This window comes from Podarcis raffonei, chromosome 2, assembly GCF_027172205.1.
Source record: "Podarcis raffonei isolate rPodRaf1 chromosome 2, rPodRaf1.pri, whole genome shotgun sequence".
NCBI classification, from domain to species: Eukaryota; Metazoa; Chordata; class Lepidosauria; order Squamata; family Lacertidae; genus Podarcis; species Podarcis raffonei.
Window position 1 is genome coordinate 111,428,048 of NC_070603.1, and position 27,045 is coordinate 111,455,092.

Below are 27,045 nucleotides of genomic sequence, written 5' to 3' on the forward strand. Positions count from 1 at the left end.
ATTTCTCTGGGCAGTGTTTTCACATAGTTCAGTATCTTAGTCACCTCTCTCATGTTTTCGCCAAACATCATAACTTCTCCTCAGAAAAGGAACTTGGCTTCAGCCCCTTGATCATTTTTTGTTCCTGTCTCTGAACGTTTCCATCTCCACAATATCCTTTGTGAGATGGGGCAAGCAGAACTGGGCAGTATTCCAAGTGTGGCCACACCAAAGAGTTGAATAAAGGAGTTATGATATGGGCAATTTTATTTTCAATTCCAGTCCTAATGATCATCCCCCCCCCAGCTGTTGCACACTGGGTCCACATTTGCACGGAACTGCCCACTGCAAGCCCAAGGTCTCATTCCTGATGAGTCGCCACCAGACCCCATTCATGTATATGTGAAAAAGGGATATATATATATTGTGCCTACATGCATTGCTTATACTCTTGCTTACATACAATTGCATTTGTCATTTTACTGCCTGTTTCATTCACCCAGTTTAGATATGCCCTTCTGGAGTGTCCAGCAATCCTCTTTCCTTCTCACCACCCTATGAGACAGACGGATGCCAGCAACATCCCCCAACAACAGCAGCAATCTTGAGCAAGCAAGCATGTCTATCTCAACCACTGCTCACCCCCAATTCTAGATCATGTATGAACAAGTTAAAAAGCACAGGCTCCAACACTAAACATCAGAAAAAACTTTCTGACAGTAAGAGCTGTTCATCAGTAGAACAGTGTCCCTTGGAAGGTGGTGGACTCTCCTTCCTTGGTGGTTTTTAAGCAGAGGTTGGACGGCCGTCTTGTCAGGGATGCTTTAGTTGAGATCCCTGCAATGCAGGGGGTTGGACTAGATGACCCTCCGGGTCCCTTCCAACTCCACAATTCTATGATACTGTTATTCTATACTGATCCTTGGGGGATTTGTCTTCCACCAGCTCATATCTAGCATGACTGGGTGATAATACTAATTTGTTGCTTAGTCATGTCGGACTCTTCGTGACCCCATGGACCAGAGCACGCCAGGCACTCCTGTCTTCCACTGGCTCCCGCAGTTTGGTCAAACTCATGCTGGTAGCTTCGAGAACACTGTTCAACCATCTCGTCCTCTGTCGTCCCCTTCTCCTTGTGCCCTCCATCTTTCCCAACATCAGGGTCTTTTCCAGGGAGTCTTCTCTTTTCATGAGGTGGCCAAAGTATTGGAGCCTCAGCTTCAGGATCTGTCCTTCCAGTGAGCACTCAGGGCTGATTACCTTCAGAATGGAGAGGTTTGATCTTCTTGCAGTCCATGGGACTCTCAAGAGTCTCCTCCAGCACCATAATTAAAAAGCATCAATTCTTCGGTGATCAGCCTTCTTTATGGTCCAGCTCTCACTTCCATACATCACTACTGGGAAAATAGTGTGGCGCAAAAATGTATAGGACAAGTTCAAATACCTGCTGGAAATGTAAAGAAAAAGAAGGTACCACTTATCATATGTGGTGGTCGGTACCTACAATTCCTAATAAAAACGCTTCTGGTTGTTGTTGTTTTTTTAAAGGTTATTTTAAACATTTTCTTCATTTCATTATATATCATCTCCCAGAAAGCTTTTATTACCTTACAAGTCCACCAAAGGATTCTAAAGGAGCAAAAAAGACTATTTATGTATGCAACAACAGCAGCAAAGATGTTATTAGCCCAGTGATGGAAAGAAGAAAAAGTCCCTACCAGAGAGGAACGGCAAACCAAGTTGTTGGACTATGCGGAAATGGCAAAGCAGACTGGAAAACTCAGGAACCAAGAGGACAAAAACTTTATAAAAGAATGGGAAAACTTTATAAGTTATTTAGGAGATCACTGTAAGCAGATGGAAACACTGAAAGGATTTTGATTCCACTTGTATTTTAACAATTACCATGGACAATATGGACTGGTATAAAAGTTAGAGTTTGGAAGTATATGCAGCTGTAAAGGTTCAAAATGGAACCCCATGGAGGGGGTGGGGGGAAGTCGTGAGATTCAGAGGAATCTCTGCATATGGATATATATTCGGATTATTATAATTTTGTATTTGTAAAATAAATAAAAAATATTTCAAAATAATAAATAAAATACCAATAGTGTGGCAGGGGGCCCAAACTATATACACCATTCCAAAGAAGGAAAGTCATTGTGGTGGAAAACTCCTTCCCTGACCAACACCTACGTTTCAAGAGAGCCCCTGCATAGGCAGATGTAGGATGTGGCGCTGTGGTCTAAACTACTGAGCCTCTTGGGTTTGCCAATCAGAAGGTTGGCGGTTTGAATCCCCGCAATGGAGTGAGCTCCCATTGCTCGGTCCCAGCTCCTGCCAACCCAGCAGTTCGAAATCATGCCAGTGCAAGCAGATAAATAGGTACCACTTTGGCGGGAAGGTAAATGGCGTTTCCGTGCGCTGAAGAACTGCATTGCAAAATTCAAACAAAAGTGCGAATTTTGAAAGATAGTTTTGTTTTGTTTTGAATAGTGCAATTTGGGTAGTTTCTCATGAAAATGCAAACAAAAATGAAATTCTTCCCCATCCCTAGGTGCCATGCACCCTTCTGTAATTCCGTCTCATTAGTCAAACAAAAATACAGCTTATAAGGTATTTGCGCTTTGGTTTCCGACATGGTGTCCCGTTGCGCCAGAAGCTGTTTAGTCCTGCTGGCCACAAGACCTAGAAAAGCTGTCTGTGGACAAACACCATCTCTCTCAGCCTGGAAGTGAGACGACTGCCGCAACCCCATAGTCGCCTTTGACTGGCTTAACCATCCAGGGGTCCTTTACCTTTTACCTTTGCTTCTCCCCACTCAGAGAATCATAGAATTGTAGAGCTGGAAGGTACCCCAAGGATCATCTAGTCATACGGGGATTGAACCTGCAACCTTGGCATTTTGAGGCCACACTCTAATCAACTGAGCTATCCAGCCTCATTCATGGAAGCCTCAGTCACACCTCAATATGGTTTAGCTGTAACCCATAATTGGAGCCGACTTAAGCATCTTTCCAAAAGCCAAAGTCCATTCTAAAAGCTGAACAACACAAACTGAGCAACTCACAAAAACGTTTTTTTTTTTAAAACAAGAACCAGCCCTAACCACCTAATAATGCTGCAAATGTGTGACTGGTATTGTGGTTGAAGAGAAGAGCTGCTCCGGAAAGAGATGTTTGGCCATCAGCTCAGGCTATAGCAGCAAACCTCCAGTGCTCCTTCGACAGCCCTGCTCTCTGAGAGGCTTCTCTGCAGCCTTTGCTTGCCAATGGAGGGCGAAGATGGTTATACTGCTTTGAACTTCCAGTCAAGGAGGGCTGCATCAGGAACTGCCGCTGGAGCTCAGAAACAAGGTACTCAGTTCAGGTACTTCGTATCTTCCAGTTTTTGTCTGATTCCACTGTAATGTATCAGTTGACAGGCGGACATGATGTTCCTTTTCCTTTAGATTTATCCTGTTTGTGGAAAGTTCGTTTGAACCGTTATAAGCAGTATTTTTGTTTGAATAATGAGATGGAAATACAGAAGGGTGCATGGCACCTATGGATGGGGAAGAATTTCTGTTTTGTTTGCATTTTCATGAGAAACTACCCAAATTGCACTATTCAAAACAAAACTGTATTTAAAAATTCACACTTGTGTTTGAATTTTGCAATACACTTCTTCAGCCACAAATATGCATATACTGGTGTGTATAAAAGTGCAGACACTCATTTAAATAATATACAAAAATTCAGAGAAAATCGCTTGCAAAAATGTGTATACATGAAAACTGCATATAAAAATGTGGGAGAAATCTGAAGTAAATGCGGATGAATTTTCATTAAAAAATTGTTTGTAGGCAATCCTCAAAGTTAAAGTTTACTTTTTAAATGATCAGTGCCACACAAGTGTGAAGGGTCTCTGAATAGGTAAAGGGAGAGGGAGTTGTCATTTGAAGTTCACATAAAAATGAAATCAAGATCTGGCTGCATGTTTTTAAACATGATGAGAGCAGAAATGTTTCAATATTCAATTTATTCCTTGTAAAGAAACCTGGAGTTATTTCTGATCATCAACAAGTGTATTTATGTACCCAGTAATACCTCTATGATTCTCAGCACAATTTCCTTCTATGTGGTGTTTGTTATTTTGTACCCCCCCCAAAAAAAAAATAACAAAAAAGCAGAAATAGGACCAAGGGTGTCATTTCTTCTTTTATAACAACTTTGTTGTCTTGATTTCTTATTATTCCGGTGAGTTTTGCCATTTCTGCATAGTCCATTAATTTCTGTAACCAGTTTTCTCTCTTCTGGACTTCATTTCATTTGAGGGCAAATAATGCTCAAGGGCATCCTGATCAAATTTGCAGATGACACCAAACTGGGAGGGGTGGCTAACACCCCAGAGGACAGGATCACACTTCAAAACGACCTTGACAGATTGGAGAACTGGGCCAAAACAAACAAGATGAATTTTAACAGGGAGAAATGTAAAGTATTGCACTTGGGCAAAAAAAATGAGAGGCACAAATACAAGATGGGTGACACCTGGCTTGAGAGCAGTACATGTGAAAAGGATCTAGGAGTCTTGGTCGACCACAAACTTGACATGAGCCAACAGTGTGACGCGGCAGCTAAAAAAGCCAATGCAATTCTGGGCTGCATCAATAGGAGTATAGCATCTAGATCAAGGGAAGTAATAGTGCCACTGTATTCTGCTCTGGTCAGACCTCACCTGGAGTACTGTGTCCAGTTCTGGGCGCCGCAGTTCAAGTAGGAAACTGACAAACTGGAACGTGTCCAGAGGAGGGCAACCAAAATGGTCAAAGGCCTGGAAACGATGCCTTATGAGGAACGGCTAAGGGAGCTGGGCATGTTTAGCCTGGAGAAAAGGAGGTTAAGGGGTGATATGATAGCCATGTTCAAATATATAAAAGGATGTCACATAGAGGAGGGAGAAAGGTTGTTTTCTGCTGCTCCAGAGAAGCGGACACGGAGCAATGGATCCAAACTACAAGAAAGAAGATTCCACCTAAACATTAGGAAGAACTTCCTGACAGTAAGAGCTGTTTGACAGTGGAATTTGCTGCCAAGGAGTGTGGTGGAGTCTCCTTCTTTGGAGGTCTTTAAGCAGAGGCTTGACAACCATATGTCAGGAGTGCTCTGATGGTGTTTCCTGCTTGGCAGGGGGTTGGACTCGATAGCCCTTGTGGTCTCTTCCAACTCTATGATTCTAAGATTCTTGCAGCTGTAGTTGCATACATAAATTTCTATACTGTTTAGGTAGTTCCATTCCTATAATTCCCAAAAGAAAAGCTTCTGGGTTTTTAGAAAGGCTTTTTAGAAGATTTTTAGAAAGGAATGGAAATGGTTCAGTGAATATTTACAAATAAATTGTAAACAGACATTATGACATGGGCAGGATTATTGTAAATACCTGCAATTTGTTTTTTTTTTTTTAAAGAAACCATATATGAGCATAAAAGAATAAGTGAAGATAATTCGGAGTATGCAGCAAATGATGAAAATACATGTAAAGAACCGCAGAAAAAGAGGGAAGGAAGCCGAGGCTTGATATGTTAGAATTATTGTTGAAGTATTGTAACGTATATAAATGAAAATTATAAATAAGATTTTTTTTTATAAGGATGCAGAATTGAGGACAATGCAAATAAAATTAGGTATGCTAGTTAGCTTGGAAAATAAGATGTTATAATATGCTCTTATTCAAATTCAAAGCATGCATGTAGCATGAAGCGTGTACATAGATGGGTCTTTGCTTGTTGCTTTTTCTGCAACATTTCACACTCCTTCCCCCAGCCTAGTGAAGAAAAAAAACTTCTGTAGATGCTGCACCCAATGTCCTGGCCAAGGCACAGTTTAAAGGTGTGAGCATGTTGCCTGACCACCCGCTCCACCCACATCCTTTTCCTATGCACCTACTGAGCCACAGAGGCAACTCATGGTGAAAACTACAGCGCCTGCCTGTCCTCTTCTCTGCTAACACCTGTTCCCCACTGTGCCTGACCAACAAAGGATTACTCATGTGTTTCACTGCAACCCAGGACACGTTTTCAAATGCAATGGCCAAAGGTTTTGCTACAGAACTTCTTTCCACCTCCCCTTCCTGTTTAAAGAGAATGCCTCATGTTTTAGCATCTGGCGCTCCAATTCTTTTTGCCAGGTTAATGAGCGATATTGGTAGTCAACTAAATAATTGAACGGGCAGAGTAACTTCCATTTGGACCATGTCTGTCTTACCAGGCACATCTCATGCCTATAGTAAGGAATCTTCAGTACCCGCCCATCAAGCCCGATTTTTAAGGTCTTCTTACTTACATATAATCGGGCACGCGGGTGGCACTGTGGGTAAAACCTCAGTGCCTAGGACTTGCTGATCATATGGTCAGCAGTTTGAATCCCCGCGGCGGGGTGAGCTCCCATCATTCGGTCCCAGCTCCTGCCCACCTAGCAGTTCGAAAGCACTCTTAAGTGCAAGTAGATAAATAGGGACCGCTTTATAGCGGGAAGGTAAATGGCGTTTCCGTGTGCTGCGCTGGTGCTGGCTCGCCAGCTGCAGCTTCGTCACGCTGGCCACGTGACCCGGAAGTGTCTTCGGACGGCGCTGGCTCACGGCCTCTAGAGCGAGATGAGCACGCAACCCCAGAGTCGGACACGACTGGCCCGTACGGGCAGGGGTACCTTTACCTTTACCATACTTACATATAAAGCCCTAAACAGCTCTGGACCAGATTTCCTAAAAGAACAACTTCCCTTTCGTTGGCAGGTAAGGGTATTAAAAGTACAAATGAAGCCCAATTAGTCTTGCCACAGCTTCCTGATTCTTTGCTTTTGGGAGGTGGGCTCCTTTCACCGATAGCTCTAGCGATATGGAGGGCACTCCATGATGAAATACAAGCATATTCATCTCTATTGGCATTCTGCGGGCTTTTGAAGATGCCCCTGTTTACACAGATTTCTCAGCATAGATCTCATGTTTTAATTACTGCCATGTTTTAAAGGAATTTTTATGTCTTGATGCAATTGTTTTATTGTGCGTTTTAATGGCGATAATATCAAATGAAAGCTAAAAACATGTCAATTTACAAAATGAAAAAAGGAGGTGGTTTTATCAGGCAAATAGATTACAGTATTGGAATGAAATTTCCATAGCTATTGGCTGCAAGACTTCTGAAATTAGACCATTTAGGGAATGTATATAAATTTTCCCAAGCTCACCAGCTGTCAGATACATCTGTAAATAGCCCTGATTTTTTTCAACCACTTTGGATGGTACACTTCCTATGAATATATAGCCCAGTTGGTTAGAACATGGTGCATATACTGCCTAGGTTGCAGGTTTGGTTCCTGTAAGCTAGAACTGCATAGAATGGACTCGATGCTCCTCAGGGTCCCTCCAATGCTACAATTCTATGTTTCTTCTACACAAAAATCAATGTCACACACCCACTTTTTCCTCTAAATAAAAATAGCAAAGTATTTCAACCTGCTTCCTATTAGTGGATGAATGTTTTCTGAAGATTTTTAAAATTCAAACTAATACAAAACATCAGAAATAAACGATGGTTTATTTCCTTCGCTCTATTTCTCTTCCCTCCTTTTGACAAAGCATGCTGCTGACAGCTGACACACACACAACAGACACCAGAAAGCTTCAATATATATTCAATCAGGCCATATAGCAAGAGGAGCACAAAATCAATGACAGCGAGCTGAGCATAGTCAAGGGGTTACGAACAATGATGAGATTTTCAGGGTGCAAGGTTTATCAGTACATTGATATCAGAGACTGCTCATTTCTTTTTCTTTCTTTCTTTCTTTTGTATTTTTGTTTAGATTTTCCATAATACAATTTAATTTAAAAAGAGAGAAATAATACATAACAGAAAAGAAACATTAAATCATTAGACAATATCCAAAAAAGAAAAGAAACCCACCACCCTGTTTAACTTCCCTCCACCGCTACTCGTCTTCTCTAGAATCAATTTTACCTTTATCGTTGCATTCTGATTGTTTTTATTTTCTCTACATACATACATATGTCATTGATAATTTATTGTTTTGATGCATTTACATTCTTAATTGAAGCATATTAGCATGTCTTTTTTTCTAAAGGGAATTCATCAATGCATGGAACATTATTAAAAAACAACGAAATATTACTATCTAAAATATATAACCTTTTGCTAGATTTGGACATGAATGACAAGGAAGTGAAAAAGACAATAATTAAATGGGTGCAAAATTCGGCCACACAATATATTTAGAGCAGTGGGAGAAACTTTGGCAGGAAGATATAAGGGTTACCGCCTGTAGTACAATAAAAGAAAATTTCATCAAAATGTTCTACAGGTGGTATTTAACCCCAGTCAAATTAGCAAAAATCTATCAACTGAAATCCAACCTTTGTTGGAAATGCAACAAGGAAGCTGGTACAACAATGCCTGTGTGGTGGAGTTGCACCCCGATTAAGTACTTCTGGGGAGAAATACATGAGGAGTTGAAAAAAATGATTAAAATCCCATTAACAAAAAAACCAGAGGCTTACCTACTGGGCCTTTTAGGAAAATAAATACCAAAATGGAAAAAAAGAATTTTCTTATATGTGACCACTGCAGCTAGGATAATAATAGCATCTAAATGGAAAGCTAAAGAACTACCTACCGAGGAGGAATGGATTCTCAAATTAAATGAATATTTTAAATTGGCTAAATTAACAGCATCCATACGACAGCAGTCAAATTAAAAACTAAAAAACGAATGGCAATGCTTTGATGATTATATGTGTGCTGGTCCCGGGACATTACCGTGCGGCATGGTCCGAGTCCAGTCCGAGGTCGAGGGTGTGGTATGGGGGCTGTCCGTCAAAGCTGTAGCTGGGTCCAAGGCGGGGAGTCGGGTGAGGTCAGGAACTCTGGCAGAAGAACAGGACAGGGTGCCGGCAGGAACAGCTTACCAACAATGTTGCTCCCGCAACCTAGGTCTGGGCTGACTGGCTTTTATCTCCACTGAGGCATAGGGTGGCCCCGGTCCACAGGTGACTCGCCTCTCCTGGCCTGGAGGCGAGCACTCCTCCTGCGGGAACTTAGTTCCCTCTGCCTCTCTGCCCTGAGCCTCTGCAACTCAGGAGAGGCTGGAGGGTTGCTGGACCCAGAGGCAACCTCACCTTCCCCTGACGGGGCTGAGAGTGGAGCACCTGCAGGCAATGGGTCCTCAATCACCTCCAGAGACAGAGCAGATTCAGCTGGGGAATCCGGCACAAGTGATTGCCCTTCAGGTTCAAGCCCCAGTCCCGGCTCAGCCGGTCCTGGAGGCGGGGACTTCTGTGCAGGCTGGGATTCCTCAGGTTCAGCCTCTGAATCCGATTCCCAGGCCATCACAATATGACAAAATATTGCTCCAACAGAGACTGCTCATTTCTTGCATGTGGAATGGGAGATCAGCTTTTCTCCTTATCATGCCAGTTCCATCAAATCTCACTCTTATTTTTGTCTTTTGTGAACTTCTTCACAAGCCCTTCTAAATTACACAAGTTTAGCCTGGCAGATCTCCACATTCCTACACCACTTCCACACACCCCTTTAAATGCCTCCTGACAATTCAACGTTTTAGTGTGCATTTCTCCTAATGTGCACATTTTTTGTTTGCAATTTTGCCTAACACACTGTTTTTTTGAGCCATCCCCTAATACAGTGCATTTTGGTATGTTGGCGGTTTACTAAACATATACCATTTGCCTGTTGCCTCCTGAAGGGATTTTTTTTTGTCAAAAAACAAAACAAAACAAATCACCCAGCCTTCACCCTGTGATGTTTGTTAGCCTGCAATTTGTTGTTTTTTAGTTGTTTAGTCATATCCGACTCTTCGTGACCCCGTGGACCAGAGCACGCCAGGCACTCCTGTCTTCCACTGCCTCCTGCAGTTTGGTCAAACTCATGCTGGTAGCTTCGAGAACAATGAGTTACAGGAAATTCTATTCTAGGCACTGCTGACTCACATCATTCAAGTTTTCCCACTCCTCACAGATGCTTCTGGGCTTCCCTGTTGGTACCGGATCACCCTGTGGGCAAGTGGCTTTGTGATCATCATCCTGGGGGTGGCTGTGACAGTCTTGGGTGAGTATTATTTATTATTTCATAGATGAATTGCTGTCCATGTGGCATCCTGAAGTGGTTTACCATACAATAAAAGCATATACACAATGATTGTCTAAATAAAAAAGTTAGCACATCTTCCATTAGCTCCAGCCCATTTGGTCTGGCCCCCTCTCCAGAGCCCTCCTTCTCCCCCCACCCCAGTGGTTTCAGTTGGCTGGGTTGGTGTGTATGGAGCACCCTTTACAAGTCTGGTGCATGGCCATGTTCTGCGTACTCCCATGAGCTTTCATCAGGGCCATACCCCTTCCACAAAATCAGGTGTTGAAAGTTCTTTGCATTGTGGAGTCTAGAATTTGTTCTACTTCATACTCCCCCTCTCCTTCTACCATGACGGGAGGCAGAGGTGCTTGTCTAGGTGCCTGGTAAGGGTGTGCAGGCACGACAGGCAACAAAACTGATTGCGGAAGATGGGGTGAATCTTCATGGAATCAGGCAATTGAAGCCAGAAAGTCACAGGGTTGATCTGATCTACAATGTCAAACGGGCCCATCCTCTGTGGCTCCAATTTCTTGCACCTGCCTTTCTGTGGCAAATCACGTGTCAACAGCCATACCTGATCTCCCACCTTAATCTCGGTGCCAGGTATTCTGTGTGCATCAGCCAATCTCTTACAGGCTTCCTTAGCACAATCCAAAACTCTCTTTTAGCAAACTCTGTATTCCTGTCAGTTCTTCTATGAAGTCTTCTGCTGCTGGCACTGACAGGGAGTCGGTCGGGGATGGGAAGGTTCTAGGATGGTATCCATAACTGGCAAAGAAGGGGGCCTGCTGTGATGAAGCATGAAGAGTGCCATTGTATGCAAACTCAGCCAAGGAGAGATTGGATACCCAATCGTCTTCCTGGTAGTTCACATATTCTGATTAGCTGTCAATTGGGAGTAGATTGACAGCTGAGGAGAAGTAATGTCAGTTGGGAAAGTCAGTGAGGGAGGGAGGTGTGAGGCAAACAACTCCCAAAGCTGAGGTGAAAACGGGTATCTGAGGCCTGAATAATAAGCTGTTCTTCCCCGTTACATTAATAATAGTTTGCTGGTGAATATCAGAAGAAGGGAGCTGGTGGCTGTGTTAGACCAAGTTGCTGCCCCAGATAAAGATTGTAACAGGAATAAAATGGCAGAAGTGTGTCACCATTGGCTTATCATATCCATCTTATTCTCTCATTCCTTGGCCTCTAAATTTTGAATTTGTGCCTTAACATTATGCCTACTCATTTAACTGACTTTCTTTTTTTTGCAAGGACAGCTTTGCAGTTGGAAGCTGACAAGGGAAAAATTCTACTGAACAATGGTGGATGCAATGCCTCAACAGTCAAGTTTCTGGCTTCCCTAAGACACAACTTCTGCAATCAAAATCAGTATAATTCCTCAGGTAGAACTGATATATTGTACTGCTGTCTCTTTCAAGCATAGTAATTGTATGTAAGTTCTTGCTTTCAGTTCACATCTATGTTGTTTTGAGGCATAAAACCTTCTGTAAAGAAACTAATTTCATTAATTGAAATTCATTCATTTCATTGACTTACAGAATTGTAGAGTTGGAAGGGACACCAAGGGTCATCTAGTCCAACCCCCTGCAATGCAGGAATCTCAGCTAAAGCATCCATGACAGATGGCCTTCCAGCCTCTGCTTACAAACCTCCAGGGAAGGAGAGTCCACCATCTCCCAGGGGAGACTGTTCCACTGTCAAACAGCTTCTACTGTCAGAAAGTTTTTCCTGATATTTAGTCAGAGTCTCTTTCCTTGCAACTTGAATCCATTGTTTCAGGTCCGACACTACTGAGCAGGAGAAAACAGGCTTGCTCCATCTCCCGTGTTGCAGCACACATTCCAGCTTGTCAAAATCCTTCTTAAATTGTGGCACCTAGAACTGGACACATGACTCCAGGTGGATCTGGGACGTATCTGGGACGTAGAATTACAATGCCACATGAGCGAAATGATTAAACATCCAGCAATAAGGGACAATGGGAGAGGTTTCTCTCCAGCTAACTATCTGTCAGGTCTTCAGGTACCCAAATACAGACGGTCTTTTACCCTCGCCAGATTCAACGTTCTCCCTTCTGCCTTACTTCAGGGCAGATTTGAGGGTAAACCATACACAGCACGGGTCTGCCCTTGTGGCTCGTTGGAAGTTGAAACTGCTTCACATGTACTATTACGTTGTCGTTTTTATGAGGATATACGTTTGACTTTTATTACACCTGTTTTGCAAAAGTCCAGGAAAGAATTGGAACACCATAGTTTAAAACTACTGCTAGAGGACAAGAATCCCAAGACTACATTAAATGTAGCTAAATTCTGTCCGTCTGCAATCAATCGCAGGAAGCAAGTGGTATTCCATAATGACTAAACCCCTAAATGTTAATTACAGGGGGCATGCTAATAATTAATTTTAATTTTTATATTTAAATCCTTGTTATATTCATATTGTCTTTTGTATTTCTGATATATATTTTATGATCTGTGGTATTGTGTGTGTTGACGCTGGTCTGTGACTGTATTAATAAATTCATTCATTCATGACTCCAGGTGATGTTCTCATAGCTTGGTGGTAGAGCACCGATCTTGGATGCAGAAAGTCCCAGATTCCATCCCTGGTGTCTCAAACTGCTGCTGGTCAGTGTAGACAAAACTGAGCTAGATGAACCCCATGGTCTCCCTAAGAATAAGGCCGCTCCCTATGGTCCTGAATCATCAAGCATCAGTGGTTTCATTCTAGAGCTAACTTCACACTCAACTCCGGCCATTGCCTTTCTCACTAAGAGCCAGGTGAGGGAGGGGGACCCACCCATTTGCCTTTTGGCACAAAGCCACTTCCTTGGTTATACCAAGGACAGTATTTAAGGCTATTAACTCACCTGGTTGGTTAATATGGAATCCTCCATTAGAGTTTAACCTTTTCTGGATCCAGGACCCCAGGAATTAGAAGGGACTCAGGTATAATGGAGACTGACAGCCCCCCCAAAAAACCCCCACCTCACCACAGTATTGTCAACACGGAACTACCATGAGACAGACTGTGGAGACCAACATGGACATGTAAGGATGCAATTTGTCTTGTAAACATCATCTCCATCTTTGTCCTCTAGAGGGCTTCAGTTTCCTCTTTCTGAACTCATTCAGATGCAAAAACTAGGCGAGTAAAAAACTTGCATTTGCAATGGCATGATGTGAGAGATCTGTACTTTGATCTCTGTATCTTTTTATACCCAAAAGCATTTTGAGTGTACAGGGAGGACTGAATTGGATCAGGACTATAAAAGAAGCTTTAAAGGGGGCCAATCTGAATCAAGCTGCACGCCTGTTTCCCATAAAAATCTCCCCACCCGACAGCTATTGTCTCTCTTCCTCCTTCAAAATAAATGTGGCAAATGTAAGTACACTTAAAAAAAATAAAAATAAAAAAGAGTAACATAAAAAGTTGTTGGACCCCAACTTTGAGGAATTTCAAAGAACGCCCTGCAAACCATCAATTTACTGGACAACTTCACTCAGCCTAGAGGCACTGGGTCTTTACCGATGCAGAGCACTTACTTTTTTTACAATCGAAATGGAGGCCCAGTCATAATCATTAAGTGTCTTTCCGTCCACAGATAATTCCCCTTGCAAAGTGTGCCCTGTACAATGGCACCTCCACAGGGACAAGTGCTACTGGGCATCAGAAAATATTAAAAGCTGGAATGAGAGCCAACATGACTGTTCAACAAGGGATTCTCAACTGCTGGTCATCCAAGACAAGGAGGAGCTGGTAAGGGGACAATTGCATATTTCAGACAATGCATTCCCATGCAGGTTAATTCTGAAGGAAGTCTGAGTCCAGCTGAGCTTAACTCTAGTTTAGTAGCTCTGCAATGATATCATGGTTGGTGACTTGAGAAGCATGTGGAGTTAAGGACCTTGTTTAGTGCTTCATCCCATTCCCACCCATGGCCAGTTCATCAGTGTCTAGAGAAGGCCTTGGGGAGCTTGACTAATGAGAACCGGAGTACCAGTCGCAAGCAAATCCCTGTAACTGTAGCCCAAGTCCTCTTTTTATTTAGAAAGACTCTTTAGGAAGGTGAGGTTGGTTGTGGAGCAGTGGGAGAGGAGGAGCTGGTGTTCCCTTTGTTTCTCCCCCATTCCACACGGCCTTTCAGCGGCTTTTCCCCATTGATGCTTTAAAGCGTGTTGGAGGTTTTTTCAACCGTGTTCCCAATAGTGGTACCACAGGTTAAGAACTTAATTTGTTCTGGAGTTCTATTCTTAACATGAAACTGTTCTTAACCTGAGGTACCACTTTAGCTAACAGGGCCTCCCGGTGCTACCGCGCCGCCAAGGCACAATTTCTGTTCTCATCCTGAAGCAAAGTTCTTAACCCGAGGTACTATTTCTGGGTTAGCGGAGTCTGTAAACTGTGTGTCTGTAACCTGAAGCATCTGTAACCCGAGGTACCACTGTACTGTATACACAATTTCACTTCAATGCACAGTTCCTTGCAACGTAACCCTTGTGTAAATAGGGAGGCCTGCATTATAAATGCTTAATGCTGCTTTGATTACTGTTCTTGGTGAATGTTTCGTTATAATTAATATCAACTTTCACATATTACTACTTTATTTTACTTTAATGTAAGCTTTATTCTGAAGTTATCAACTTGAAAATAATTTAACATATTTTTTTATAAAAAACACATTATCTCATGCAGGATTTCATCGAAAGCATTACTAAAAATTCAAAATACTGGATTGGACTCTCACTATTAAAATCGAAGAAGAAATGGACTTGGATTACAGGCTCCCAGCTTGATCAGAGTCTGTGAGTTGTTATTGTTTTTAATCTAAGCAAAAAATCATACAATTTTGACTTTTGAGAAATTGGGAAAGGTCTGGGATGGCAAGTTTCTATACCATGAAGTCATGCAGGTAGTTCTATTTTTATTTTTATTCACTGGCCACTTCGCTCCCCACTCATGGTCTCAATTGAAGTTCCCCCCTTTCTCCAGAACACTGGTTCCTGGGGGGAAGGAAAGATCCTTAGGGGTGTGAATGGAATATTTTCCCTATTTATAAGTGCTATATGGAACCGCAGTGGCAGGGAGTGGAGGTGTAACCCTTCCCACTTTTTTTTTGAAAAAATGCAAAGTGAAAGAATAGTAGAAAATCCTCATGCTCCTTGTCCATAACCAGAGACAACACCCTTCTCCATGGAATTCTTAAAAAAAACTTCACCCTGTTTATATTTCCAAGGCTTTCTTTCACTCCAAACACACACAAATGCTCAAAAAGAACTGGCCAAAAATATTGGCCTGACCTTTGAGGAAAATCAGAGAAGAGAGAAGAAAGGGAAAACTGGAAGGTTATTGGCAGTTAATGATGGGTGCCCCCCCCAGCATCCCATTTATTTTGGGGTTGCCAACTGACCAGTTTGGGTTTGTTTAATGTAGTTGGGAACGTACTGAGGTCCAAATATGGGTAAGCAAAGCCAACTCTTGCTCTCAAGTTCGTATATCTGCCCCATTGCCCCCATTTCACTAATTCTTCCTAGGTGGCAAATTGGTAGGTCATTTTCATTCAGAGGCGTAGCATGGAGGTGCCACTGCTCCGGGCACAATTTGGAGAGGGGGTCAGACAGGCGTCCCACAGCAGGCTCCTTCATCAGAGCCTGGCTCTGCTCCAGAAGGAGCTGCTCCTTGGTTACAGCACTTGTGCCTGGTGCCAGGGGAGGAGAGCAGGAGATTGGGAGGCAGCGCTGCTCTGCCACTTGGTCACTTCTGACGTGGCGGCGGAGAGCAGGAGGAGAGTGGGTAGCAGCTTCCCCAACCCTCTCCTACTCTGAACTGTGGCGCAGGAGAGCACCCTCTGTGCATCACCTTCTCGGGAGCTTGCCGCGGGCATATGTTCCACCACTGTTTTGATTTCCAGATCCCTGGTGGAACATCAACCACTCCTGCAATCCTCCTTCCCAGGCCCCAAAGTCTTGGGGCAGGAAAAAGGTGGCGATGCTCCCACTATCAAGCTCAGCATGACTTTCTTCACTCTTTCCACTTCGATGCATGTTTGGAGGATTCAAATGCATACAACCAGCTTATTGTACATTTTGGGAACACTCATGCTTTCTATTAAGAATATGAAAAAATAGTTGTAACAGACTTCAGTCCTGATATTCAGATGTACCCTTTTCTTCCACAGATTTAAAGAACCAGACTATGCTGAAGGAAACTACTGTGCTACAAAAAGATATAAAGTTACCTCTGAACACTGCAGTGCTGAACTTCAGTGGATTTGCCAGAAAGACCCTCTCCTACTCTGATATTTTAGTTTGATAAATATAATAATTATGTGGGTTTTTGTTATTTGCCAGGAACGCACAATAAATATGTGATTGAGTGACTGAGAAGATTATGTAAAGATATTATTCTGCTGTCATCAAAATACCTCTTTGTGAAATCCAGAGGCAGCACAGCACACCTAAAATGGAATTCTAAGTCAATTTATGTATTAAGTATTATTATAATATTATGTATATTATGTATATGTGAAAAAGAGATATTTCCATTTTGTCCAACATGCGTCGCTTATACACTTTCTCACATAGAATTGCATTTGCCATTTTACTGCCTGTTTCATTCACGCAGTTCAGAGGTGCCCTTCTGGAGTGCCCAGCAATCCCCTTTTCCTTCTCACCACCCTATGAGACAGATGGATGCCAGCAACATCCTCCAGCAACAACAGCAATCTTGAACAAGCAAGCCTGGCTATCTCAACCACTGCTCACCCCAATTCTAGATCATTTATGAAAAAGTTAAAAAGCACAGGAAAAGCTTTCTGACCCTAAGAGCTGTTCATCAGTGGAACACTCTTCCTTGGGAGGTGATGGACTCTCCTGCCTTGGAGGTTTCTAAGCAGAGGTTGGATGGCCATCTGTCATGAATTTTTTAGTTGAGATCCGTGCATTGCAGGGGGTTGGACTAGATGACCATTGGGTCCCTTCCAACTCTATGATTCTATACTGATCCTTGGGGGATTCGTCTTCCACCAGCTCATATCCAGCAGAACATTGGGTACTAATACTAAAAGTGTTGCAGGGGACGCAACCTATATACAGCATTCCAAGGAAGCATACTAATTCCCTGACCAACACCTACATTTCAAGAGAGCCCCTGCATAGGCAGATGTAGGATGTGGCACTGTGGTCTGAAACACTGAGCCTCTTGGGCTTGCCAATCAGAAGGTAGGCAGTTTGAATCCCCACGACGGAGTGAGCTCCCATAGCTCTGTCCCAGCAGTTTGAAAGCATGCCAGTGCAAGTACATAAATAGGTACCATTGTGGCAGGACAGAAAATGGTGTTTCCGTGCGCTCTGGTTTCCATCACAGTGTCCCACTGCACCAGAAGAGGTTTAGTCCTGCTGCCCACATGACCCAGAAAGTTGTCTGCTCCCAGTTGTCTGAAGCAAGTTGAGTGCCACAACCCCATAGTTGTCTTTGACTGGACCTAACCGTCCAGGGGTCCTTTACCTTTAACTTTTACTCCTCCCCACTCATAGAATCATAGAGTTGTAGAGCTGGAAGGTACGCCAAGGATCATCTAGTCCAACCCCCTTCAATGCAGGAATATGCAGCTGTCGCATACAGGGATCGAACCTGCAACCTTGGCATTATGAGCACCACGTTCTAATCAACTGAGCTATCCAGCCTCATTCATGGAAGCCTCAGTCACATCTCTAGATGGTTTAGCTATAATCCATAATTGGAGCCGGCTTAAGTATCTCTCCAAAAGCCAAAGTCCATTCTAAAAGCTGAACAATACAAACTGAACAACTCCCAAAAATGTTTTTTTAAAACGAGAACCTGCCCTAACCACCTAATAAGGGTGCGAATGTGTTGAATGTATTGTGGTTGAAGAGAAGAGCTGCTCCGGAAAGAGATGTTTGGCCATCAGCTCAGGCTATAGCAGCAAACCTCCAGTGCTCCTTCGACAGCCCTGCTCTCTGAGAGGCTTCCCTGCAGCCTTTGCTTGCCAATGGAGGGCGAAGATGGTTATACTGCTTTGAACTTCCAGTCTAGGAGGGCTGCATCAGGAACTGCCGCTCTGGCTCAGAAACAAGGTACTCAGTTCAGACCCCTTCGTATCTTCCAGTTTTTGTCTGATTCCACTGTAATGTATCGGTTGACAGATGGACATGATGTTCCTTTTCCTTTAGATTTATCCTGTTTGTGGAAAGTTCGTTTGTACCGTTATAAGTAGTATTTTTGTTTGAATAATGAGATGGAAATACAGAAGGGTACATGGCACCTATGGATGGGGAAGAATTTCTGTTTTGTTTGCATTTTCATGAGAAACTACCCAAATTGCACTATTTGAAACAAAACTGTCTTTCAAAATTCGCACTTGTGTTTGAATTTTGCAATGCAGTTCTTCAGCCACAAAATATGCACAAATATGCATATACTGGTGTCTATAAATAATATACAAAATTTAAATTTGTATATCATTTATATATCATTTGTATATACAAAAATTCAGAGGAAATTGCTTTCAAAATGTGTATACATGAAAACTGCATATAAAAATGTGGGAGAAATCTGAAGTAAATGCAGATGAATTTTCATTTAAAATAAATAAATGGTTGGAAGCAACCCACAAAGTTAAAGTTGACTTTTTAAATGATCAGTGCCACACAAGTGTGAAGGGTCTCTGAATAGGTAAAGGGAGAGGGAGTTGTCATTTGAAGTTCACATAAAAATGAAATCAAGATCTGGCTGCATGTTTTTAAACATGATGAAAGCAGAAATGCTTCAATATTCAATTTATTCCTTGTAAAGAAACCTGGAGTTATTTCTGATCATCAACAAGTGCATATATGTACCCAGTAATACCTCTATGATTCTCAGCACAATTTCCTTCTATGTGGTATTTGTAACAAAAAAGCAGAAACAGGACCAAGGATGTCATTTGTTCTTTTATAACAAGTTTGTTGTCTTGATTACTTATTATTCCAGTGAGTTTTGCCATTTCTGCATAGTCCATTAATTTCTGTAACCAGTTTTCTCTCTTCTGGACTTCTTTTCATTTGAGGGCAAATAACATTCTGGCAGCTGTAGTTGCATACATAAATTTCTATACTGTTTAGGTAGTTCTATTCCTATAATTCCCAAAAGAAAAGCTTCTGGGTTTGTTTGTTTTTTACAAATCTGTTATCTTAAAGATTTTTAGAAAGGAATGGAAATGGTTCACTGAATATTTACAAATAAATTGTAAACAGACATTATGACATGGGCAGGATTATTGTAAATACCTGCAGGTTTTTTTTAAAAAAGAAACCATATATGAGATATATATGAGCATAAAAGAATAAGTGAAGATAATTTGGAGTATGCAGGAAATGATGAATAAATAAATAAATAAATGTAAGGAACCGCAGAAAGAGGGGGAAGGGAGCTGAGGTTTGATATGTTAGAATTATTGTTGAACTCGTGTAACGTATATAAATGAAAATTATAAATAAGATTTTTTTTAAAAGGATGCCGAATTGAGGACAATACATATAAAATTAGATATGCTGGTTAACTTGGAAAATAAGATGTTATAATATGCTTTTATTCAAATTCAAAGCATACATGTAGCATGAAGCGTGCACATAGATGGGTCTTTGCTTGTTGCTTCTGCAACATTTCACACTCCTTCCCCCAGCCTAGTGAAGAAAAAACGCTTCTGTAGATGATGCACTCAATGTCCTGGCCAAGGCACAGTTTAAAGGTGTGAGCCTGTTGCCTGACCACCCGCTCCACCCACATCCTTTTCCTATGTACCTACTGAGCCACGGAGGCGACTCATGGTGAAAACTAAGCGCCTGCCTGTCCTTTTCTCTGCTAACACCTGTTCCCCACTGTGCCTGCCCAACAAAGGTTGGTGACTTATTTCTTTCACTGCAACCCAGGACACATTTTCAAATGCAATGGCCAAAGTTTTGCTGCAGAACTTCTTTCCACCTCAGGTCCACTTCCTGGTTAAAGAGAATGCCTCATATTTTAGCATCTGGCGCTCCATTTCTTTTTGTCAGGTTATTGAGCAATATTGTTAGGCAACTAAATTGCGTGTCGAGACCCCGAGACCACCCCCTCGTTGATGAAGAAGACACAAGGACACAGATATTAGGTTAAGCTTACTGGGCAAATTTAGGCCACATCTTTATTGGTCACAGAATGTGAGTGGTATTGGCTTAGGCATTGGAATTGACCCGGCTATATCTGACTCCTGCCCGTTACGCAGGGAGTCTGGTAAGGGTCAACCACCAGCAGGGGGAGCCCTGTCAATGCAAACCAACTCAAGCTCCCCCTTGAGTTCCCAACAGGGTCGTGGCTTGGCCCTAGCCCAGCCCCAGACTTCAGACAAGATCCACACCCCCGGATTCCTTTAATGGTATACCCTTAAACTTGGAGTGGCAGGTGATGGCCACATCTCACCTCCCCCGTCATAAGATCAACCAATGCCTAAGCGCCAAACCTTACAAAGTTGTGACAATTGCTACGAGGTAGGTTGAATATTTTCTTAAGAATCTGAAGAATTTAAACATTCAAACTAATACAAAATATCAAACATAAAAGATGGCTTCCTTCCTCTCTTCTTCACTGTATTTCTCTTCCCTGCTTTTGACAAAGCATTCTGCTGACAGCTGACAGTCACATCAGCAGTGGAGGAAATCTGGATTAAAAACAGACACACAACAGACACCAGAAAGCTGCAATATATTTTCAATCATGCCAGATAAGAAGAGAAGCACAAAATCAATGACAGCGAGCTGAACATAGTCAAGGGGTTATGACTGGAAATCCAGAACAATGACGAGATTTTCAGATCATCAGAAGATTGGTATCAAAGGCTGCTCATGAGTTCTTGCATGTGGAGTGGAAGATCACCTTTTCCCCAACCCCAGGCGACCCCCAAGCAGAATAATGACTCAAGACAATGTGTTATGGGATTAAAATTGGCCACAACTTTATTAAGTTTCAGGTGTAGGGAGACCTTGTCTCAGGTATTGGGCGTTTATCCTTCCCAGTCCCCAGCCAGGGATCTGGGAGACATCAAGGGGATTGGGCTGGCTCTGGAGAACATCTGTTCAAGCAGAGAGCCCGCCCCCTGTTTTGCCGCCATCGCAGGGGAGAGCAATGACAACCTCTCAGCGTATGGCCAATGTCTCCCCTCAAGACCCCTTTAACGGGGAACCCTGGGATCACAGCCGCAAGGGGGGGTCACCGCTTCATGCCCCCCCCCATTTAGGAAGATAGACTAAAGGATTTTGCCCAAGGCCTGAAACCACCAAAGTTATGATGTTTTGCTAAGGGAAAGGCAAAACCTGCCAATGCAGGAAAATTCTTTTCTGGCCCTTCAACAGCGATCATGATGTAGCAGCGCCCGCGTACCTGTGGAGAAGAGGTTAACCTGCAAAAGAAGGCTTAATTGAGGGAGGGCAGGGTGGGAGAAGTTCGGGAGCCAAGTGATGCTTTGCAGGTAATATTCTGTTGTGTGGGCAGGGCGGTCCCTCCCCCTACCTGGCCAATCCCCTGGCAGCGCCTCCCCAGGCGGGATTGGGCGATGGGTTGAGGTAGCGGAGACCTCCAGGTATCCAGCCTGGGGAGGGCAAAGCCAGCCTGTACTACCGGGAGCCGCACTGGGATCCGGGGGGCTGCGTGCGACCACGCAAAAGGCGCCCCCCACTTGATGTTGGGAGCGGTCATTACTAAACAAATACCATTTGCCTGTTGTCTCCTGAAGGGATTTTTTTGTGTCAAAAAACAAAACAAAAACAAATCACCCAGCATTATTTCCCTGCAATGAGTTGCAGGAGACTCTAGTCTAGGCACTGCTGACTCACATCATTCAAGTTTTCCCTCTCCTCACAGATGCTTCTGGGCTTCCCTGTTGGTACCAGATCACCCTGTGGACAGGAGGCTTTGTGATCATCATCCTGGGGGTGGCTGTGACAGTCTTGGGTAAGTATTATTTATTATTTCATTTATGAATTGCTTTCCATGTGGCATCCTGAAGTGGTTTAAAGGTAGAGGTAAAGGGACCCCTGACCATTAGGTCCTGTTGTGGCCGATTATGGGGTTGCAGCGCTCATCTCACTTTACTGGCCGAGGGAGCCGGCATACAGCTTCCGGCTCATGTGGCCAGCATGACTAAGCTGCTTCTGGCGAACCAGAGCAGCGCACAGAAACGCCGTTTATCTTCCCGCCGGAGCGGTACCTATTTATCTACTTGCACTTCGACGTGCTTTCGAACTGCTAGGTTGGCAGGAGCTGGGACCGAGCAACAGGAGCTCACCCCATTGCAGGGATTCGAACCGCCAACCTTCTGATCAGCAAGTCCTAGGCTCTGTGGTTTAACCCACAGCACCACCCGCATCCCTTCCGCAGTTAATTCCACTTGAAGTGGTTTACCGTACAATAAAAGCACATACAGAATGATTGTCTAACATCTTCCATCAGCTCCAGCCCAGTCAGCCGGTTATGAACATTTGGTCTGGCCCAGTATGGCAGCTCTCAGAACAGCTGCAGAAGATGAGACTCCTGACTATCAACCCCAGAGTCTCCGAGATTCAGTAGAATCATCCAGCAACTTACCAAGCAGTGGGATAAAATCCCTCGAGGAATTTTAAATGGGGAAAATTAGAACATATTATCACACGTTAAAAATAAGACTACCTGTTAATATATAATCTTCTAATGTCCCAGTCTGTATCTGTCTTGGATTTGAATTGATTCTGTATATGTGGTATTCTTGTTTTTAAATTGTGTGTGCTTCATCCACAAATACTGAAAGTACAGTTGTACCTTGGAAGTCAAACAGAATCTGTTCCAGAAGTCCGTTTGACTTCAAAATGTTCAGAAACCAAAGCGCAGCTTTTGATTGGCTGCAGGAAGATTCTGCAGCCAATCAGAAGCTGCAGATGCCCCGTCAGACATTTGGGTTCCAAAGAACGTTTACTAACTAGAACACTCACTTCCGGGTTTGCAGCATTTGGGAGCCAAAACATCCAAGTACCAAGGTATTCGGCATCCAAGGTACAACTGTGGTGCCATTTGGGATCTAAAGCAATCGATTGAAATGTAATTTGTTCCCTATCCTGAAATACTTTTAACCAAAAGTTTTTAATCTGTGGGCATTCCCAGAGATATGTATAAGTATTCCATCATTCCCACTATTTCTCCAACACTGTGGAGAGTTATTTTTGTCTATTTTCTTTAGCAACCAAGCAGATAACATAAATACTTTTATATTCATAAAGATGCTGCCATCATTCCCCTTACTATGTGATTTTCTGAAGAAGGCCAAGATGGATTCATACTTCTGTGGGAGGAATTGTGGCAGATCTCTTTTGCAGCTTGCTCTCTGTATCTAATTGTATCCATCTTCTTTTTCCATTCCTTGGCCTCCATATTTTGATTATGTATGTTAACATGATGCTTATTTATTTAATTAAATGTGTTGTTTGTTTGTTTGTTTGTTTGTTTGTTTGTTTGTTTGGTGAGGAGTAGCTTTGCAGTTGAAAACTGAGAAAGGAGAAACCAGAGTAAAAGCTGGCAGATGCAATCTCTGTTTAGACAAGTTTCAGGCTTTCCTAAGACGCAGCCTCTGCAACCAATACCAGAGCAAGCCCTCAGGTAAAAAATTATATATTGTACCTGTTTTCCCCTCTCCATGGAATACCAGGCCTTTTAAAAAAAAAATACAAATATAGGTCACTGTGGAATCCCAATGGGGACAAAATCCACTTTCATACCGCACGTTCCCCCATCCCGAATACGTTTTGCAGCAAGGAAGCAACAGTCAGAATAATGTTACAAATGGATGTATTGAAACATGTGGTTTGGTCCAAATATATGCATTCGTACCTCAGCTTCCGAATGATCAAAACCCGGAAGTGAGTGTTCCGGTTTTTGAACGTTCTTTCGGAAGCTGAACGTCCGATGGAGCTTTCACAGTCAATCAGAAGCCATGCTTTGGAAGTTGAATGTTTCGGAAGTCAAACAAACTTCCAGAACAGATTCCGTTTGACTTCCAAGGTACGACTGTACTTCAATTGGCTATAGACTTTTAACTCATTTTCTGTGACTAGCTGCCCTTTCCCTCTGCTACAAGCATTATTTTGCTACCCACCCACCCCAACTGATCAATCACCTTTTCAGTCAATAAATAAAGCAAAAGGATGAGTGAAATAGCCCACTACTTTGGAGGGAATACTAAAGTTTAGCTTATTGAGGTTGTGGCTACTGAAGCACTATTGGCGTCAGTAAGCCTAAAGCCACTGGTTTCTGCAGTTGCAGAGTACATAATGTTTTTCTACATTGGAAATGGTGAGCCAGTCATAATCATTAAATTATGTGTCTATCTTCCCTTCCACAGTTAATTCCACTTGCAAAGTGTGCCCTGTACAATGGCAGCTCCACAGGGACAAATGCTACTGGCAATCGGAAGATACTAAAACCTGGAATGAGAGCCAACATGACTGTTCAACAAGGGATTCTCATCTGCTGGTCATCCAAGACAAACAGGAGATGGTCAGGAACAATGATATACTTCATGCAATCCATGAAGGAAGCCTGAGTCCAATTGCGTTTAATTCTAATTCAGTAACTCAACAATTGTATCATGCTTTGTGACTTGAGAAGCCTGTTGAGTGCAGGGCCTTGTTTAGTGCTTCACCCCATTCCCACCCATGGCCAGTTCATCAGTGTCTAGATAGGGCTTTGGGGAGATTGACTAGTGAGAACCAAAGCAGTAAGTTGCAAGCAAATTCATGTAGCTGTAGCCCAACTCCTGTTTTTATTTAGAAAGTCTTTTCAGGAGGGTGAGGTGGATAGTGGAGTTTATATTAAACTTTATTTTGATGCCATCAGTTTGAAAATCAGCAAATATCTTTTTCAAAAATGCATTTTCTCTGATACAGGACTTCATAAAAAACATTACAAAAAATGCAAAATTCTGGATCGGACTGTCACTATCATTAGCAGACAATAAATGGATGTGGATTACAGGCTCCCAGCTTGATCAGAGTCTGTGAGTTCTTCTCATTGTTTTTCACCTAAGCAAAATATCATGCAATTTTTAGAGCTCAGATTATTTGGGTGTGCAACTGAGGCATGGGTTTCTGCACCGGTTCCAATTAGCTTGCCAGCATTCTCATGCAGAGAGAGGGACTGGTATAAGAGACGCTGCCAAATTCCATTTATAGGTGGTACTTAACACCCACCAAACTAGCAAAGATGTGCAAAATGGAAAATAAGAACTGTTGGAAATGCAATGTAAAAGAGGGAGACTTTTTTGTCACTCTTAACACATACATACTGTTAAGTTGTGGGTGAACATATCAGACGACACAGCGATTCTTCAAACAGCTCTTGTTTATTCACAGGCCGGAACAGAACTGAACTGAAGGGTTCAGTCAGCCTGCTTATATAGAGCTCCAGTACACATAATTGTAACAACTTTCTAAAACTATCCAATCACTGAACGTCACTTTCGATCCCTTATTTGCATAACTATCTACAGTATCCCCCTGCTGGCCCAGGGTGAGAACTTCAGTACATAACACCTACATTCAAAAAGAACTGGCCAGAAGTTCATTTTCGGTCCTAGAGGAAAATCAGAGGAGAGAGAAGAAAGGGAGAACTGGAAGGTTATTAGCAGTTAATGACGGGTGCCCCCCCTAACTCATTTAATTTGGGGTGACCAACTGACCAGTTGGGCTTTGTAAAGTCTTAATGTGGTTGCGGTGAGTCACCGACTAATACAGAGTGTTGCACATCCATTGTTGCTGGGAATGTGCTGAGCATAGCTGTCAACTTACAGATTTGAAAATAAGGGACCAGCAGCCGAAATAAGGGATCAACAATTACTTTTATAAAATACATATTTTGTTGCGTGAAAATGGCTTTAGATACCTATTAGGTCCATAAATTACCATATAGCATATATTCAACACAAAAAAACAGCAACAATTTGTTGTTGACAAAGGACAGCTGGACATAGAAAGGGCCCCATTACCTTCAGTAGCTTATTTAAGAGTCATCATCAATAAGGGACAGCAGTGGGACATGGCGCTGGAATAAGGGACTGTCCCGCCAAATAAGGGGCGCTTGACAGCTATGGTGCTGAGGTCCAAAAACCGGCAAGGAAGCCAGCTCTGCTCTCAAGCTCCTATATCTGCCCCATTACACCAATTCACCAACTCTCCCTAGGTGGCAAATTGGGCTGGTCATTTTTAGTTCCCGGGATGTAAAGTATGCCCAGGTCCCTGGTGGATTCTCCACCACTGCTGCAACCTTCCTTCCCATGCCTCAAAGGAAATTATTTGGTCTTGGGGCAGGAAAAGGGTAAGATGGCTGGGTCCCATTATCAAGCATACATGACTTTTTAATCCTGTCAGCTGCCCTGAGACCTGCGGGCATAGGGTGGTATATAAATTTAATAAATAATAATAATGTCTTTCTTCATGCTATCCAATTTGATACTATCCATGCATGTCTGAAGGATTCAAATGCACACAGCCAGCCTATTACACATTTTGGGAACACCCCTGATTTCTATTAAGAATGTGGGGAGGGGGGGATAGTTGTAACAGTCTTCAGTCCTGACCTTCAACTCTACCCTTTCCTTCCACAGATTTCCAGAACCAAAGTATGCCAAAGGGAACTATTGTGGCAAGATAAAGTCTGAACTCGTCGCTGAAGCCTGCAGTATTGAACTTAGATGGATTTGCCAGAAAGACTCTCTTTTACTGTAATATTTAAGCTTGATACAGATAATAATTATGTGGGGTTTTGTTATTTGCCAGGAGTGCACAATTTTTAAAGACACTGAATACCGAGAAGATTATGGAAGGCATTTCTCTATTTTCAGCAAAATACCTCTTGGTAAAATC

At 42.7% G+C, this 27,045-nt stretch overlaps 1 protein-coding gene across 3 annotated transcripts; it reads left to right on the forward strand.

Moving 5' to 3' along the window:
* The first annotated feature begins 66 nt into the window (after positions 1-66).
* On the forward strand, positions 67-27,022 carry LOC128408684 (killer cell lectin-like receptor subfamily F member 1). 3 transcript variants are annotated; one of them, XM_053378688.1, is made up of 6 exons: positions 67-3,335; positions 10,010-10,099; positions 11,383-11,508; positions 13,734-13,888; positions 25,072-25,181; positions 26,787-27,022. In XM_053378688.1, the coding sequence occupies exons 1-6, from the start codon at positions 3,251-3,253 to the stop codon at positions 26,905-26,907; spliced, it is 687 nt and encodes a 228-aa protein (XP_053234663.1). In that variant the 5' UTR covers positions 67-3,250; the 3' UTR covers positions 26,908-27,022. The 3 variants fall into 3 exon arrangements, with proteins under 3 accessions (XP_053234663.1, XP_053234662.1, XP_053234664.1); XM_053378687.1 differs by lacking the exons at positions 25,072-25,181; positions 26,787-27,022 and adding exons at positions 14,825-14,934; positions 16,308-16,517; XM_053378689.1 differs by lacking the exons at positions 25,072-25,181; positions 26,787-27,022 and adding an exon at positions 16,308-16,517.
* Positions 27,023-27,045: the final 23 nt, after the last annotated feature.